At 37.9% G+C, this 13,980-nt stretch overlaps 1 protein-coding gene across 1 annotated transcript in view; it reads left to right on the plus strand.

Annotated features, from left to right (window-relative positions):
- Positions 1-1,350, plus strand: part of LOC114085439 (broad substrate specificity ATP-binding cassette transporter ABCG2-like) — a 46,350-nt gene extending 45,000 nt beyond the window's left edge. The window contains 1 exon segment of the mRNA XM_071614563.1: positions 1,122-1,350. Within this exon segment, the coding sequence (XP_071470664.1) occupies positions 1,122-1,251 (130 nt within the window). The 3' untranslated portion in view covers positions 1,252-1,350.
- Positions 1,351-13,980: the final 12,630 nt, after the last annotated feature.

Consider the following 13,980-nt stretch of genomic DNA (forward strand, 5'->3'; position numbering starts at 1 on the left):
ATACCAAGGCTGGTATGCAAAATCTGTCCTGGATTTTTCAAATAGTATAGAAATAATTCTTGGTAGTTATACAAATTTTTATTTTGAATGACTGACATGTAAACTTCCGTGGGAAGGGGTTTTCTTTATCCTGTCCACTGTCTTTTGTGGGATCTGGTTGTGGCATCTTTGTAACACAAAGTCAGTGCCACACTGCTGATGAGTAGATGGGAAAAGTGGGACAGATAGGGAGAAGCCACCACAGACTTCATGACCATTAAGGTTCATGTTCACAAGAGGACGGAGGATCTTCCTTTACAGCAAAGAGAAGCCAGGGATTTTTTTTTTAACTGCTAAATTCCAGAAGATGCCTAAGAATGGCAACAGGCAACAACTGCAGCTGAACCTGTTATTTTAGTGTCAGCTGCTTTTCTAACCTGTGCCAGGACCACTCCATCCTGCTGTGCTCTAACTGGTACTTAGGGTTGGTGTCTGATTCCTGGCCTTGTTGGTGATGTCCTGTTGCTGAGTATCTGTGATGTTCATTACAGTCTTGGTGCCAGAGCTGGCAGACATGGCTCTTGTAGAAATCCTTTGCTCCTATCTGGTCCTAGTTTTTGAATTCTTAACCTGTATTTTTTGCATGGCTGTCTTGTGAGTGAGCAGAAGTTCAAGGATCTTTATTTAGCTTGGAAAGAGGCACAGGCATCATCAGGTAAAGCTGAGGGGTCCCCATTGAGAGAAAGTAAAAAGTCATGATCAATATTTCCTTTGAAGAGAGTAGCATTATGGATTTGAAAATGAATGTGTTTGAGAAGTGTAGAAATTTGGTTCTCATTGTGAATCTGTAAATTAGCCAAGTTAGTTAAGCCTAATTCCACCCCTCTTTTAAATGTGTTTAATATGTGTATACTGTTGGATTATGTAGGATTTAACTAAGCTCTTAGGTACTAGTTGCTTAGCATAGTATCAGCCAAATTGTAAGCACACAACAACTGTTAGCTATTATATGTGAAGGGGTAACTCCTCATAATTTGATTAACCTATAGGTTTCTCTAACAAGTCATAGTGAGTATAGTCAATATAATTTGATGTTTGGTAGGAATGTAGTTATTTTTGTGTGTGTGTTTGTTAAATTTCAGATGTACAGAAGAAGAATTCTTGACTCCAGGGCATCGATCTCTCTTGGGGCTTGTGGAAGAATCTTCTGGGTTTGGCTGTTATGCTAATCTGCTTCCTCACAATTACCTACCTAAAATTGATATTTCTTAAAAAAACATTCTAAAATCTCCCTTTATGTGCTATAAATTGCTCTCATATTAAAAGGAGCATCTTGATTTAATCATCCAATAAAGTATTTTTTGTTTGTTTTGTGTGTGTTTGTGTATGTGTGTGTGTGTGTGTGTATGTGTGTGTGTGTGGTCTTGTGTTCAGTTGCCTTCACAATGTCATTTAGTAACAATTATTTTTAATAGAAAATATCAAAAAAATCATACATAAATGAACTCAAGCCCCAAACTACTGACATTATGCATTATATACTAGTTTATCTGGTGAGTTAATAACCACAGAAAAGGAATCCAGTCCGTTTAATTTATGTAAAAAAGGAGAACTGAAGCCAAGTGCGGTGGCACATGTCTGTAATCCCAGTGGTCTAGGAGGCTGCGGCAGTAAGATCACAAGTTCAAAGCTAGCCTCAGCAACTTAGAGAGGCCCTAAGCAACTTAATGAGACCCTGTCTCAAAAAAAAAAAAAAAAAAATTTAAAGGGCTGGGGATGTAGTTCAGTGGTTAAGTGCCCCTGGGTTCAACCCCCAATACAAAAAAAGGAAAAAAGAAGAATTGAAACAGGTGGCAAGCTACTAATACCTCTGGTACTAGTTTCCTCATATTCAAAATGAATAGGTAGGATAGTAGTTTTAATAGTCTATGAGTATAAGTCTATGATCTGCTATTGTGTCATAAATACCATTCATGAATACAGTCTTAGAAGCATGAAATATAAAATATGTTGAAAAGTCAGTGCTATTTCTAAGGTAAAAAAAAAAATCCATACTGATAGAAAATCATGTCTTCGATGAGTGAATTAAGTTTGGTGGTATTTACTGAGCTCAGGAGTGTGCAAGTGGCCAGGGGTCCAGGAATAGAGCTTTTATGGCATTACTGGGACATTCTGCTCTGAAGTCACTTCACTTCCCTGGATGTCTCAGTGGTACATAATCTGGTTACATCCTGAAGAGCTTTGCTAAGACCCAGATGTCTGGCTCTGCCTGTTCACTGCAGCAGTACCAACAGAGTTGTCCCCAGGAAGAACTCACCAGGGCTGGGTTTCGCCATTTCCAAGGTCCTTCTCAGCTCTGAAAATGTTATGCTTATGCTTTATCAACTGTCATATCTGTCCCTGCACAGGATCCCCCACCTACCTCTAGACCCCATCTGTTTCCATATACTCTCTTCACTCAAATCGTCATCAGTAACAGGGGAATGTTTACCAGTAAAATGGAAGTATGTAAAAACCTATCTTATACTGAAGGATAATTAAACAAAAAATAGAGTTCAGTCAATTACCATCCAATGAAGACACATGTGCCACCCCCAGTCCAGGTCAAGAAGTAGAACGCAACCAGCATGTGGGAGCCCCACATGCCCCTCTCCCAGTTGCTACTTCTTCCTAGGCTTCTTTTTGAGATTACAGTGTGTATTCCTCTCTGCTGGTGCTATCAGTACATCACTGGAGTTCAGGTGGGAGTCCTAGCAGTTATATACTTAAGTCTCCCTCCCACTTCTTAATAAACTCTTAACCTTTAAATAATTTTAGATTTGTAGAAAAATTGCATGGATATGGTGGAAGTTCCCATGTGCACTTTGCCTAGATTCCCATAGTGTTAATGTTTTATATACCAAGCTACATTGTTCCAAGCCAAGAAATTAACATTGGGACATTACTGTTGATCAAACAGCATACTCTCTTCAGATCTTACCACTTTCCAACTAATGTTCTTTTATTGTTCTGGGATCAAATTCTGGGGTGCACATTACAGCTAGCTCCCTTTATAAAAGCAAATACTTGCAAGAATTAAGAGAGCTGGTGGATCACTGGAGAACAGCCCCATGTGACTGTGGTTGCCTTGGAATACCACATAGCCGTTCTGTGGGTGCCTTGCTACATCATATTGCTATATCATATTGCTACATCACTCTGGGGACATTGCTTTATATTTTTATATTTTTTTTTGAGAGAGAATTTTTAAAAATATTTATTTTCCAGTTTTTGGTGGATACATCTTTATTTTATTTTTATGATGTGCTGAGGATCGAACCCAGCCCCCCACGCATGCCAGGCGAGTGCGCTACCACTTGAGCCACATCCCCAGCCCTATATTTTTATCTTTGAACTTGTTATAATCAGCTTTTCTGCTGTCATGACTAAAGGATCTGACCAGCACAATTGTAGAGGAGAAAAGGTTTATTCAGGGGCTCATGGTTTCAGAGGTCTTAGTCCATAGAAGGCTGACTCCATTCCTCCAGGCTTGAGGTTCACCAGAACATCTTGGCGGGAGAGTGTGGCAGAGATCACACCATGATCAGGAAGCAGACAGCAAGGTGTCCACTTGCCATATACAAATATATACCCCAAAGCCATGCCCCAATTCTTGCAGGTTATGAAAAATGCCATAACTTTATTTTTATGGCTAAGTAATATTCCATTGTGTATATGTACCACATTTTCTTTATCCATTCATCTGTTAAAAGTCACCACATTTGGTTCCATAGCTTAGGTATTGTAAATTGTGCTGCTATAAATCTTGATGTGGCTATATCATTATAGTGTACCAATTTTAAGTCTTTTTGGGTATATGTTGAGGAGTTGGATAATTGGTTCAAATGGTGGTTCCATTCCAAGTTTTCTGAGGAATCTCCATAGTGATTTCCAGGGTGGTTGCACCAATTTGCAGTCCCACCAGCAATGTATAAGTGAACCTTTTCCCCCACATCCTCACCAACATTTATTATTAATTGAATTCTTGATAATTGCTATTCTGACTGGAGTGAGATGAAATTTCAGTCTAGTTTTAGTTTGCATTTCGCTAACTGCTAGTGATGTTGAACATTTTTTCATATGTTTGTTGATTGATTGTATTTCTTCATCTGTGAAGTGTCTCTTCAGTTTCTTACCCATTTATTGATTGAGTTATTTGTTTTTTGGGTGTCAAGTTTTGTGATTTTTTAATATATCCTGGAAATTAGTGCGCTATCTGAGGTGCAGGTGACAAAGATTTCCCCCCATTCTGTAGGCTGTCTCTTCATAGCTATGAATAAGCTTTTTACTTTGATGCCATACCATTTATGGATATTTGATTTTACTTCTTGCACTTGAGGAGTCTTGTTGAGGAATTCAGTTCATAAGCTGACATGGTGGAGATTTTTGCAGATTTTTCCTTTCTAGGTGCAAGGTCTCTGTTCTAATTCATAGGTCCTTGATCCACTTTGAGTTGAGTTTTGTGGATGAAAGATATGGGTTTAATTTCTTTTTAGTAAATATGGATTTCCAGTTTTCCCAGCACCATTTCTTGAAGAGGCTTTCTTTTCTCCAATGTATGATTATGGTGCCTTTGTCTAATATGAGATTACTGTATTCATATGTCTTCTATTCTGTATCATTGGGCTTCATGCTTGTTTTTGTGCTAATACCATGATGTTTTTTTTACTACAGCTTTGTAGTATGATTTAAGGTCTGGTATTGTGTTGCCTCCTGCTTCACTTTTCCTACTAAGGATAGCTTTCCATATTCTGGGCTTTTTATTTTTCCAAATAAATTTCACAACTGATTTTTCTATTTATCTGAAGAATATCATTGGTATTTTAATTGGAATTTTATTAAATCTGTATAGCACTTTTGGTTGTATGGCCATTTTGACAATGTTAATTCTGCCTATACAAGAATATGGGAGATCTTTCCATCTTCTAAGGTCTTCTTCAATTTCTTTCTTTAGTGTTCTGTGGTTTTCATTGCAGAGGTCTTTCACCTCTTTTATTAGATTGATTCCCAAGCATTTTTTTTTTTTGAGGCTGTTGTGAATGGGATAGTTTTCCTAATTTCTCTTTCAGGTGATTCATCATTGCTGTATAGGAATGCAACAGATTAATGGGTGTTAATTTTATATCCTTCTACTTTGCTGATTCATTTATGAGTTCTAGAAACTTTCTGATGGAGTTTTTTGGGCCTTCTAAATAAAGAATCATGTTGTTATACATTAATCCCTTATTAGGAGAAGCTGACGAAGATTTTCTACCATGTGGTGGGCTTTTTTTTTTTTTTTTCCACATTGTTAATTTTTTCCTTTCCTGTGCAAAAGGGACACAGGTGCCTAGAAATATAGAAAGGGCCTAAGGAATCTGTCAGTGTCTGCCACTTACTAGGATTTTCCCTCTGGTGGAACAGCAACAAAGAATGACGGTATAGTATTGGTCATCGCTGTCACCCAGAAGGCTCAGGTTATTGCTGGATAATTGATAAAGTGGTCACAGAAGTGATCCAGTATTTCCAAGCTCCACAGCCTGGTAAGGACATGACAGCCAAGGCTCCACACCCTCAAGAATGAAGGCATGAATCACTGCACCAGGCAAGTGTCTTAGTAGAGCTAAGTTACTGGCAAGGAATGAGGAAATTCTAGAAAGAATGACAAAGGAGAGAAGTAAAAATAGTATCCTAGTCTGTGACCAGGATTAACAATGGGACCCAACTAGTTCCATTTAACCTCCTATGTTGTGTTTCTAGAGCCTCTCCCTCAGAGGTTCAGAGTGAACCTAAGGTGGACATAAGTGGATCTGCATAGTGTGTGAGGGGTGGGCTGAAGTGGGAGCTGCTGATGCTGCCACATCTGCTCTGTGCTCCTCCCCCTTTGGTTGCAGCTGTGGTGGGCAGTTCCATGTGGGCTAAGATCATTCTCACAGCATCCCTCCTTGAGCCTGCACCACACCTCTCTCCACTCTTCTGCTTTTAGGCCTTCTCTAAATCTAACAGAAGCTTAGTTCCTGTGCAAGTGTAGCTGGAAATTTCAGGGATAAAACCCAGGAGCATCCAGAACCAATGGGGATCAAACCAGGGAGAAGTGCCCCAACCTCAAGTTTTTCAAACAGAATTACAACAGGCATTCCTTCCTGCTGACAGAGGAAGTATCCAGCCAGCCCCTTTGGCCTACAGAGAAAGCTTTAGCAGCACACCTGTACATGGGAGTTTCTTCTTTTCCTACCTCACCAGCTTACCTCCCCCAGTTTTTTAATAAACTACCTGAATCAAGTTCTTCTCTTGGCTCTTCTTTCTGGAGAATGTGAACCAAAGCACTCTCTCATTAAGACAGAAACAAGAATGTCTCCTGTGCTGTTTACCTGTGCAATGCTGTCCTTATTTACCAAGGAGATGTTGAAGAATCAACACAAATTCAGAGCTAGTAGAGAAGTTCTGAAAATGTGCATCGTGTGAGATTTATTTATAAAAAAGTAATTTTACATTATAATAGCAATATCTAATTAAAAGTACAAAAGAAGACAAGATTATATTCATCATAGTTAGCAAAACATATAATAATAGTGAAATCATAGTGGCCATAAGACTATTGATATTTATGAATGCAAAAGATCTTTAAGAAATTTTAAGAAACATTGAAGGATATAAAACAAGATCTGAGAAAATGGAGACTATTTTTCCGATGTTTTAAAGATGTCAGTTCTCCTGAAATTTACACAATTCTCGTAAATTTTAGTACACTTTGTCTCATTCTTTCCCCTCAGGAACCCATATACCTTATTCTAATATTAATATAGAAAAACAAAGGCTTACAATATTACCTTAGTAGATTTGGGAAAACAAAAAGAAAACAAAGAGAAGCATCCCTTTGCTTGTGGATGCATAAAGATATAGTAATAAAAATTGTGTGAGAAGATTCACAGATCTATGTAAAAGGACAAAGAGTTCAGAACCAGACACACAAACATGAGTATTAAATATATTGGTGAACTATGACCTAGTAAGGAAAAATGACTTATTTATTAGACAATATTGGCAAAACTGCCTCTATTTATGGAGAAAAGCACCTGTGGACATTATACAAAGGTACTTCTACAAAGGAACTCTTAATATGCATTAAAGGTGAAAGGTAAAAACCATAAATTTAATGAATGAGAATGTTGTAACCTTATAAATATCTCTTTTTAACTCCCAAAACTCAATAAGACAAACAATTAATGGATTTTACTCTTTTATAATGAAGGAAACATTGCACATTTACCAGATAAATTAGAGATATTAACAATATCCAAAATTGATATGGAATTTCAATGTGTTCCAAACATTGCTTATATTCACTAGTTGCTAGGGATTTTTATTTTAAGTGAGAACTCTTTCTGAAATGCAAATGCACATGCTGGGGCAGAGTGGTTAAGAGGATTAGTATAAAGATTAAATAATTCTTTGTATACGAAAAACACTGGGAACTAGGCCTAACTTCTGACTAGCTTCTGAAGTGTAAGCCACTGTCTTACTGTTATTATTTCTGCTACTATTGTTATTGCCATGTAATATATGTCCATTTTTTTTAGCCTTAGGTTTCCTTTCACTTACACATGGATAACATTTTTTTTTTGTATGTTTTTAACTAATACTAAGAAGAAAAAAAATTGGGGGGGGAAGTTGGTACCAAGGATTGAACTCAGGGACACTCGCCCACTGAGCCACATCTCCAGCCCTATTTTGTATTTTATTTAGAGACAGGGTCTCACTGAGTTGCTTAGCACCTCACTTTTGCTGAGGCTGGCTTTGAACTTGTGATCCTCCTGCCTCAGCCTCTTGATCCACTGGGATTACAGGCATGTACCACCATTCCCAGCAAGAAGAAAATATTTGAAAGTGACTTGATACAAACACAAAGGCCAAATGAGTGTTTGGGAGTGTGGTGAGAAAAAGAGTAATGGTCACAAAGAAAGCTAACTGAAAAGCGAAATCATAATTTAGTGAAATTATAGAGGGTCGTTTCTATGGTGGGATGGTGGGAAGGATGGACATAGATCTATAAATGGCACAGCTCAGACACATTGTCACATGCTAAAATGTATAACAAAAATTAGCAAAAAATTGTCTATTACTGCTGAAGTAAGAAACACTAGTGAACGTTCATTTTTATACTGAAGTCTTTGGAAAGATGTGATTGATATGATCTTAATTGATTCAGACGAAAGGTAAAGAAATGTTCAAGTGCTAGCACTTATAATCAAGATAGACATTACATGTCAAAGTTGTTACAATCTTGACTGTATAACTGACTTATGAGTTCTGTTATCTTACAAAGTGTATTTTGATGTACATAACTTTAATTTTGTTCTTCATGAGATATTTGCAGGAAATTTTAAATTGTATGCTATTGTTTTTCACTGAACATATTTTCAGGGTGTCATTTCCTGCAATAAGTTGGCACGTGAAGAAAAACAAATTAATTTTTTTTACTAGTAGTTCAAGAAAATATCATTAGCAAAATCCCAAATAAATACTTTTCTCCCCCACTTTCATATGTCATGCCAAAGCCAAATATGAAGTACTGAGTTAGTCTCAGGATTATTGTGATTAACTGAAAGCTTACTATAAATGCCTCTTCAATTTATTGGCAGAAAAGTTTCACTTTCCAAATTAGAAAAAAAGCTGTAAATAGAAGTAGATGTAAAAGAAAGGAACTTCTAGACTCTTTGGGGGGAATATCAAGATCTATAATGTGGAAGAAAGTGAGGACTATCATTAACATGCCTTTAAACTAGAGTTAAGGAATTTGATGCATTCCACCCTACCACAATGATTATGTTATCTAGGAATTCCTGAAAGAGTATACTCTGTGAATTTCTTATCTCTTTTAGCACATAGTGCAGGACAAGGACAAAAGATAATCTCACAGTTTGAAAGGAAGAACTCAAAAGTGGTGAAGGAGAGGTTCAGCTTTACAGATTGTAATTGTTGTTGCCTGTTGCTGGGAATTCAACCAATAACTTGAATTACAAAAACAAAAACAATTAAAACCACCATAACAGCAGCAACATCAGTAACAACACCTCATGAATGTAGCTAGGGAAAGATATCTATCTTGTCTTTGTCTTCATTTTAAGGTAATCATGGCTCACCTCAAGCTAAGGGCAAATCATTTTTATCATGGCCAATATCTTCATGTTTATAGAATCTTGTTCTGTAAAAGGAACCAGACATCCCAAGGCTTCCCATCCCAAAGGACAATCTTCCTCCTCAGACTTCTTTCTACTCTTCTAGTATTTATACTGCTCAAATTTCTATACAATTTATTAAATGAAATGTTAATGAATAAATATGTCTCAGTCTTTTATTAGATACAAGTTATTTTACAAAGCAATGTGAAGAACCTAAGAAAATATAAACCATGCACTGAAAACGTGTATAATATGGTTGAGAATTAGGATATAAATTTTGTAATACATGACTGAGTCATTCATAGTCATTCATTCATTCATTCCATAGGTAACACCTACTATAAACAGTTTGCCTCTGGATCACTTCTTTACCCCTTCCCTAGGCCTAATGGTTCAAAGGTATACAATAAATACCTATTGTCTAAAATAGTAACATCCATGTTTTGCACTCAAACTGATGGCCCTAAAGATCATAGTGCTTTCGCATAATTGAGCTGAGAATTTTTCTTGCCAATATACAATTTTATAGGTGTCACATTAGGAAAATTGTCCTATCTTCCTATCAAACTAGAAATATAATCTTTAGCTCTACTATTTTACACATTTAAAGACTCTAGTCAGCTATTAGGTATCACTGTCTTCTCTGGTACAGGAAGAGTGGCCACACCTAGAACCTGAGCTTCCAGTACCCATGCATGCTCCAGCAATAATGAAGTATATGGATTGGAATGTCCCCCAAAGGTTCAATTTGAAATCATGTTTCACAATGCAGGAAGATTCAGAGGTGGGGGCTTTGGGGCAATGATTGCATCATGGGACTCTAATCCGTGGGTTATCCATTGTGTTAGTCAGTTTTTCATCACTGTGACCAAAATATCTGACAAGAACCACTTAGAGGAGGAAAGGTTTATTTGCACTCATAGTTTCAGCGGTCTCAGTCTATGGTCAGTTGACCCTATTGCTCCAGGCCCAAGGTCAGGCAGAGACTCTTGGCAGAAGGGTGTGATAGAAGAAAGCTGATCATCTCAGGGAAAACAGAAATTATATTGAGAAAGTGAGTGTCGGGGACAAAATATAAACCCCAAAGGCACACTGCCAGTGATCTACTTCCTCCAGCCACTTACCTTCTCCAACCACACCTTATCTGCATATAGTTATCACCCAATACAGTAGTCTTTTAAATAATCTTTCAAATGGATTAATCATCTCATTAGGTTGCAGTTCTCATAATCTAATCGTGAGTTTTCAGTGGACACCTTTATCCAAAACATAACTTCCATCAACTGGATTGGTCCATTGATAATAAAATGTACCACTGAGATGTGAGACTAGGTTGGAGGAAGTGAGTCTCTGGGGGCATACCCTGGAAGGGCTCATCTTCTCCCAGTTTCTTCCTCTGTGTATTTTGCTGTTTTGTGACTGCCATCAGCTGACCTGCTTTCCTCTGCCATACTCTTCTTCCATGACGTTCTGCCTCACCTCAGGCCCAGAGCAATAGAGCTGGCTGACCAGGGACTGAATCTTTGGAAACTGAGAAAACAAAACCCGCAAAACAAACAACAACAAAAATCCCTTTCCACCTCTGAACTGTTGGCATTCACTTCTAGTGATAATTATTACATGATTTAATGTGGTAATTTTTCAGCAAAAGTTGTTAAATAAAAGGACTAGAAAAACATTCTAAAAAATTGAGTGGAATTTAACCCCCAAAGTGCTGACAAAATATAGATGTTATGAGAACATATCCTTCTTCTTTGTGGAAATAAATGTGCAGGTAGTCCACATGTATGACATTTGGTTGTTGCTGAGATGACATCCAAAGTGAACTCCAATCCTTATTGCCTTGTTCTAAATTTTTGTACCTTTTTTCTTTCTTTTTTTAAAAAAGAACCTCTTTCAGAGAGTGTTTTTTTTTATTTATTTTGCTCATTTTTTAATGCAATACACGTTCCATAAAGACAAGATATTTGTTTTGTTCACTGATGTGTCCCCAAAGCCTAGAACAGTACCTTTACACATAGTAGGTGTCATTGTGGACCTGGTACATGTTTGATAGTACCTTGGTATCCGTCATTCTTGTCCTGTCACTACTGTGCTTGAGTTCTAATACCTTGGGAATCAGCTGAGTGAAGGATACACTGGGAAAGGAGTCAAGGTTTGGTAGCTGAGGGTCTTAGTGATGGAGCATGTAGCTCTGATCATGATTATGATGGTTAGAGATTAGAAAATGTCAGTGCTTTTTCTGAAAGATCCTAGAATTGGAATGAAGTTGGACAGATTTAGATTCTTCCCAAATCATAATATTCTAGGATTTTAACTCTCTTTCCCAAATTGCTTTGTCCCACTAAGACTTTTTATCCCTGCTTTGCTACTAACCTGGATTTTGGGTACCTTCATTTATTCAGCTGCAGGCAAGGGTTTCTTGGCTTATCACTAGAAGAGGATGTACAGACATTTGCCAGAAATGGGAGGTTGTGTGCCCTCAATACACACCTGTCTGTACTTACTAGGCTACTGTTGGTCTTAAACACTGAAAACTCAAAATTAAAAGTTGCCCTGGTTTCTAGTTCCAGTCAGATATTTTTTCCTGTGCCTAGCAATCTGGGAAACTTTTTCCGCCCTGTTTCTTGACAATCTAGGTGATAGTCAGATCAACTCTAAATTTTAATTACTCCCCAATGACTACTCCCATTGGAATCTTTTTCACTTTTATAAATGCAAATAATCAAAAATAAATCAAATAAAAACGAGAACAGATAAAGTCAGTAGCATACCTGTGGCAATTACAAACACAATCCCTTCTTGGTAAGATAAGTTATATAAACAGATCATTCTTATCAAGATGAGAAACATGCTTTTCATCCCATTTCATAAATATTTCCTTACTGAATTCTCATCCATTTTTAGTCCCATTTTTTAGCAAGCATCCTGAAACTAACTGAGGTAATTTAGTCCCAAAGCTTTTGATGGCAAAGTTCAGAACCCACACCAGATCTGCCTGTCCACGGAGCCTGTGCCATCAGCCTGAGTTCCCCTGGCTACTTTCCCTGGTAACTGTCTGAAATCAGGGACTGTATGATTTCAGAGCCACAGTGAAAATTGCAACTAAAAGTGAACAAGTCCTTCTGGTGCCCCACTGTTTGGCCTCTTTCTTCCATATAAAATGCCCAATTCCTATCTTAGAGGTGTTTTGTGATGGAGTGTGGGGAGCCACTCCGAATGACTTGCTCCTTCCATCCTGAAGTGAGAGGCTTTGACCATCACTACATTTCTTAGCGACTTGGGAACTTGGGGGTTGTCCTGGTTCAGGAAGTTGAGGGCATGTCCTCAGATGTAGATGACACACCTTGGGTTGAATTACACTCACCTGTCCCTTGTAACCCTGCTCCTTCTGACCTTTTTCAGATGGAACTTTCTAAGAACAAGGGTCCCCCCAATAAAAGCCCACTTCCGAACATGCTGGCTCTCTCTGGCCGGCCTCTCATGACTTTCTCTTGCTCTCCCATTTGGGGAGCCTGAGGCCGAGAGTGGAGAAGCCATCCTGAAGCTTGTTTAAAGGTAGAGTGTGTGTCTGTGTTTTATTTGGTGTCCCTAGAAATTCACATCAGGTACCTTAAGTTCAGCTGCTTGCGTGTGTCAGGGGCAGCAAGGGAGAAATGAGGTAATGCAGACATGAACAGGGGTGAGCATAGAGAAGTGATTAAGTAAACCCTCTTATTAATGACATCAGGTGAAGTAAAATATTGGATTAAGGGCATGCTCATGCTGTGCAGGAACTAGAAAAAGCAGCACAAGAAAGCCTAATCACTCTCAATCTGTAACAAATATCTTTCATGATTTTTAGTTCCTTTCCTCTTAATTTCCTGATTTTTACTAATTTTGTATCTTATAGGGCCTCAATTTAAAAAAGTGTACACTAGAGGTAGAAAAGAATTTGGTCACTGAAAAGCTATTTCCTCCCTTGTACATTAGCAAATGTGTGTTCTGGGTGACTCAGTTCTTCAGGAAAGAATCTAGATGACCTGACAGAATGCACTCCGCAGAGCTTAGAAGGCAGCTCTGCCACAGTGACTTCCCAGAGGCAGAGATCCCAGACCCACCCTGAGACAGCCTGAGAGGGTGGCCCATGTCTCTATAATAATTACAATAATTATAAAGTATTCTTTCTTAAATTCAAGTTATTGAAGGTATGCATACTCATGTACACAAAAAATCTGTAAATATGCACATGTATTAATACAAAAAAAAATACGTTTGAGAAGGATGGGCTTTAAGCCAGACAGAAATCTGCCTCACCAGCTCATACTTTAAATACTTCCCACTTTATAGGGAGGTTCTCTAAACCACTAAAAATAGAACTCTTGGATGAGCCAGTGATCTCATACTAGGCTTATATACAAAGAAAATGAAATCTGAATATTAAAGAGACCTCTGCTCTCTTATGTCTATTGTAGAATTATTTACAGTAGCCAAGAAATGGAACCAACCAGTGTCCATCAACTCATTCATGGATAGAGTAAACATGATATATAGTTGACAAGTTCTATCAGTTAGGGACCAATTGTTTAACACACAAACTTTTTGAGGACATTTAAGATCCAAACCCTAACAGTAGGTAAAAGGAAATCAGGGTTTGACTCTTGGTCATGTTCCTTATTGCCCACTTCATCTGGCAGGTGGCTTCAACATTATGCTCTTCAGTTTTCTCCTCTGTAAGATGGGATAATTAGCTACACCACAGGATTTGCTGGTGCATAAACAAAAAGGACTAAAATTCATATAGTACAAGGCACCACCAAAC

Source organism: Marmota flaviventris, chromosome 7 (assembly GCF_047511675.1).
Source record: "Marmota flaviventris isolate mMarFla1 chromosome 7, mMarFla1.hap1, whole genome shotgun sequence".
In the NCBI taxonomy this organism is placed as follows: Eukaryota; Metazoa; Chordata; class Mammalia; order Rodentia; family Sciuridae; genus Marmota; species Marmota flaviventris.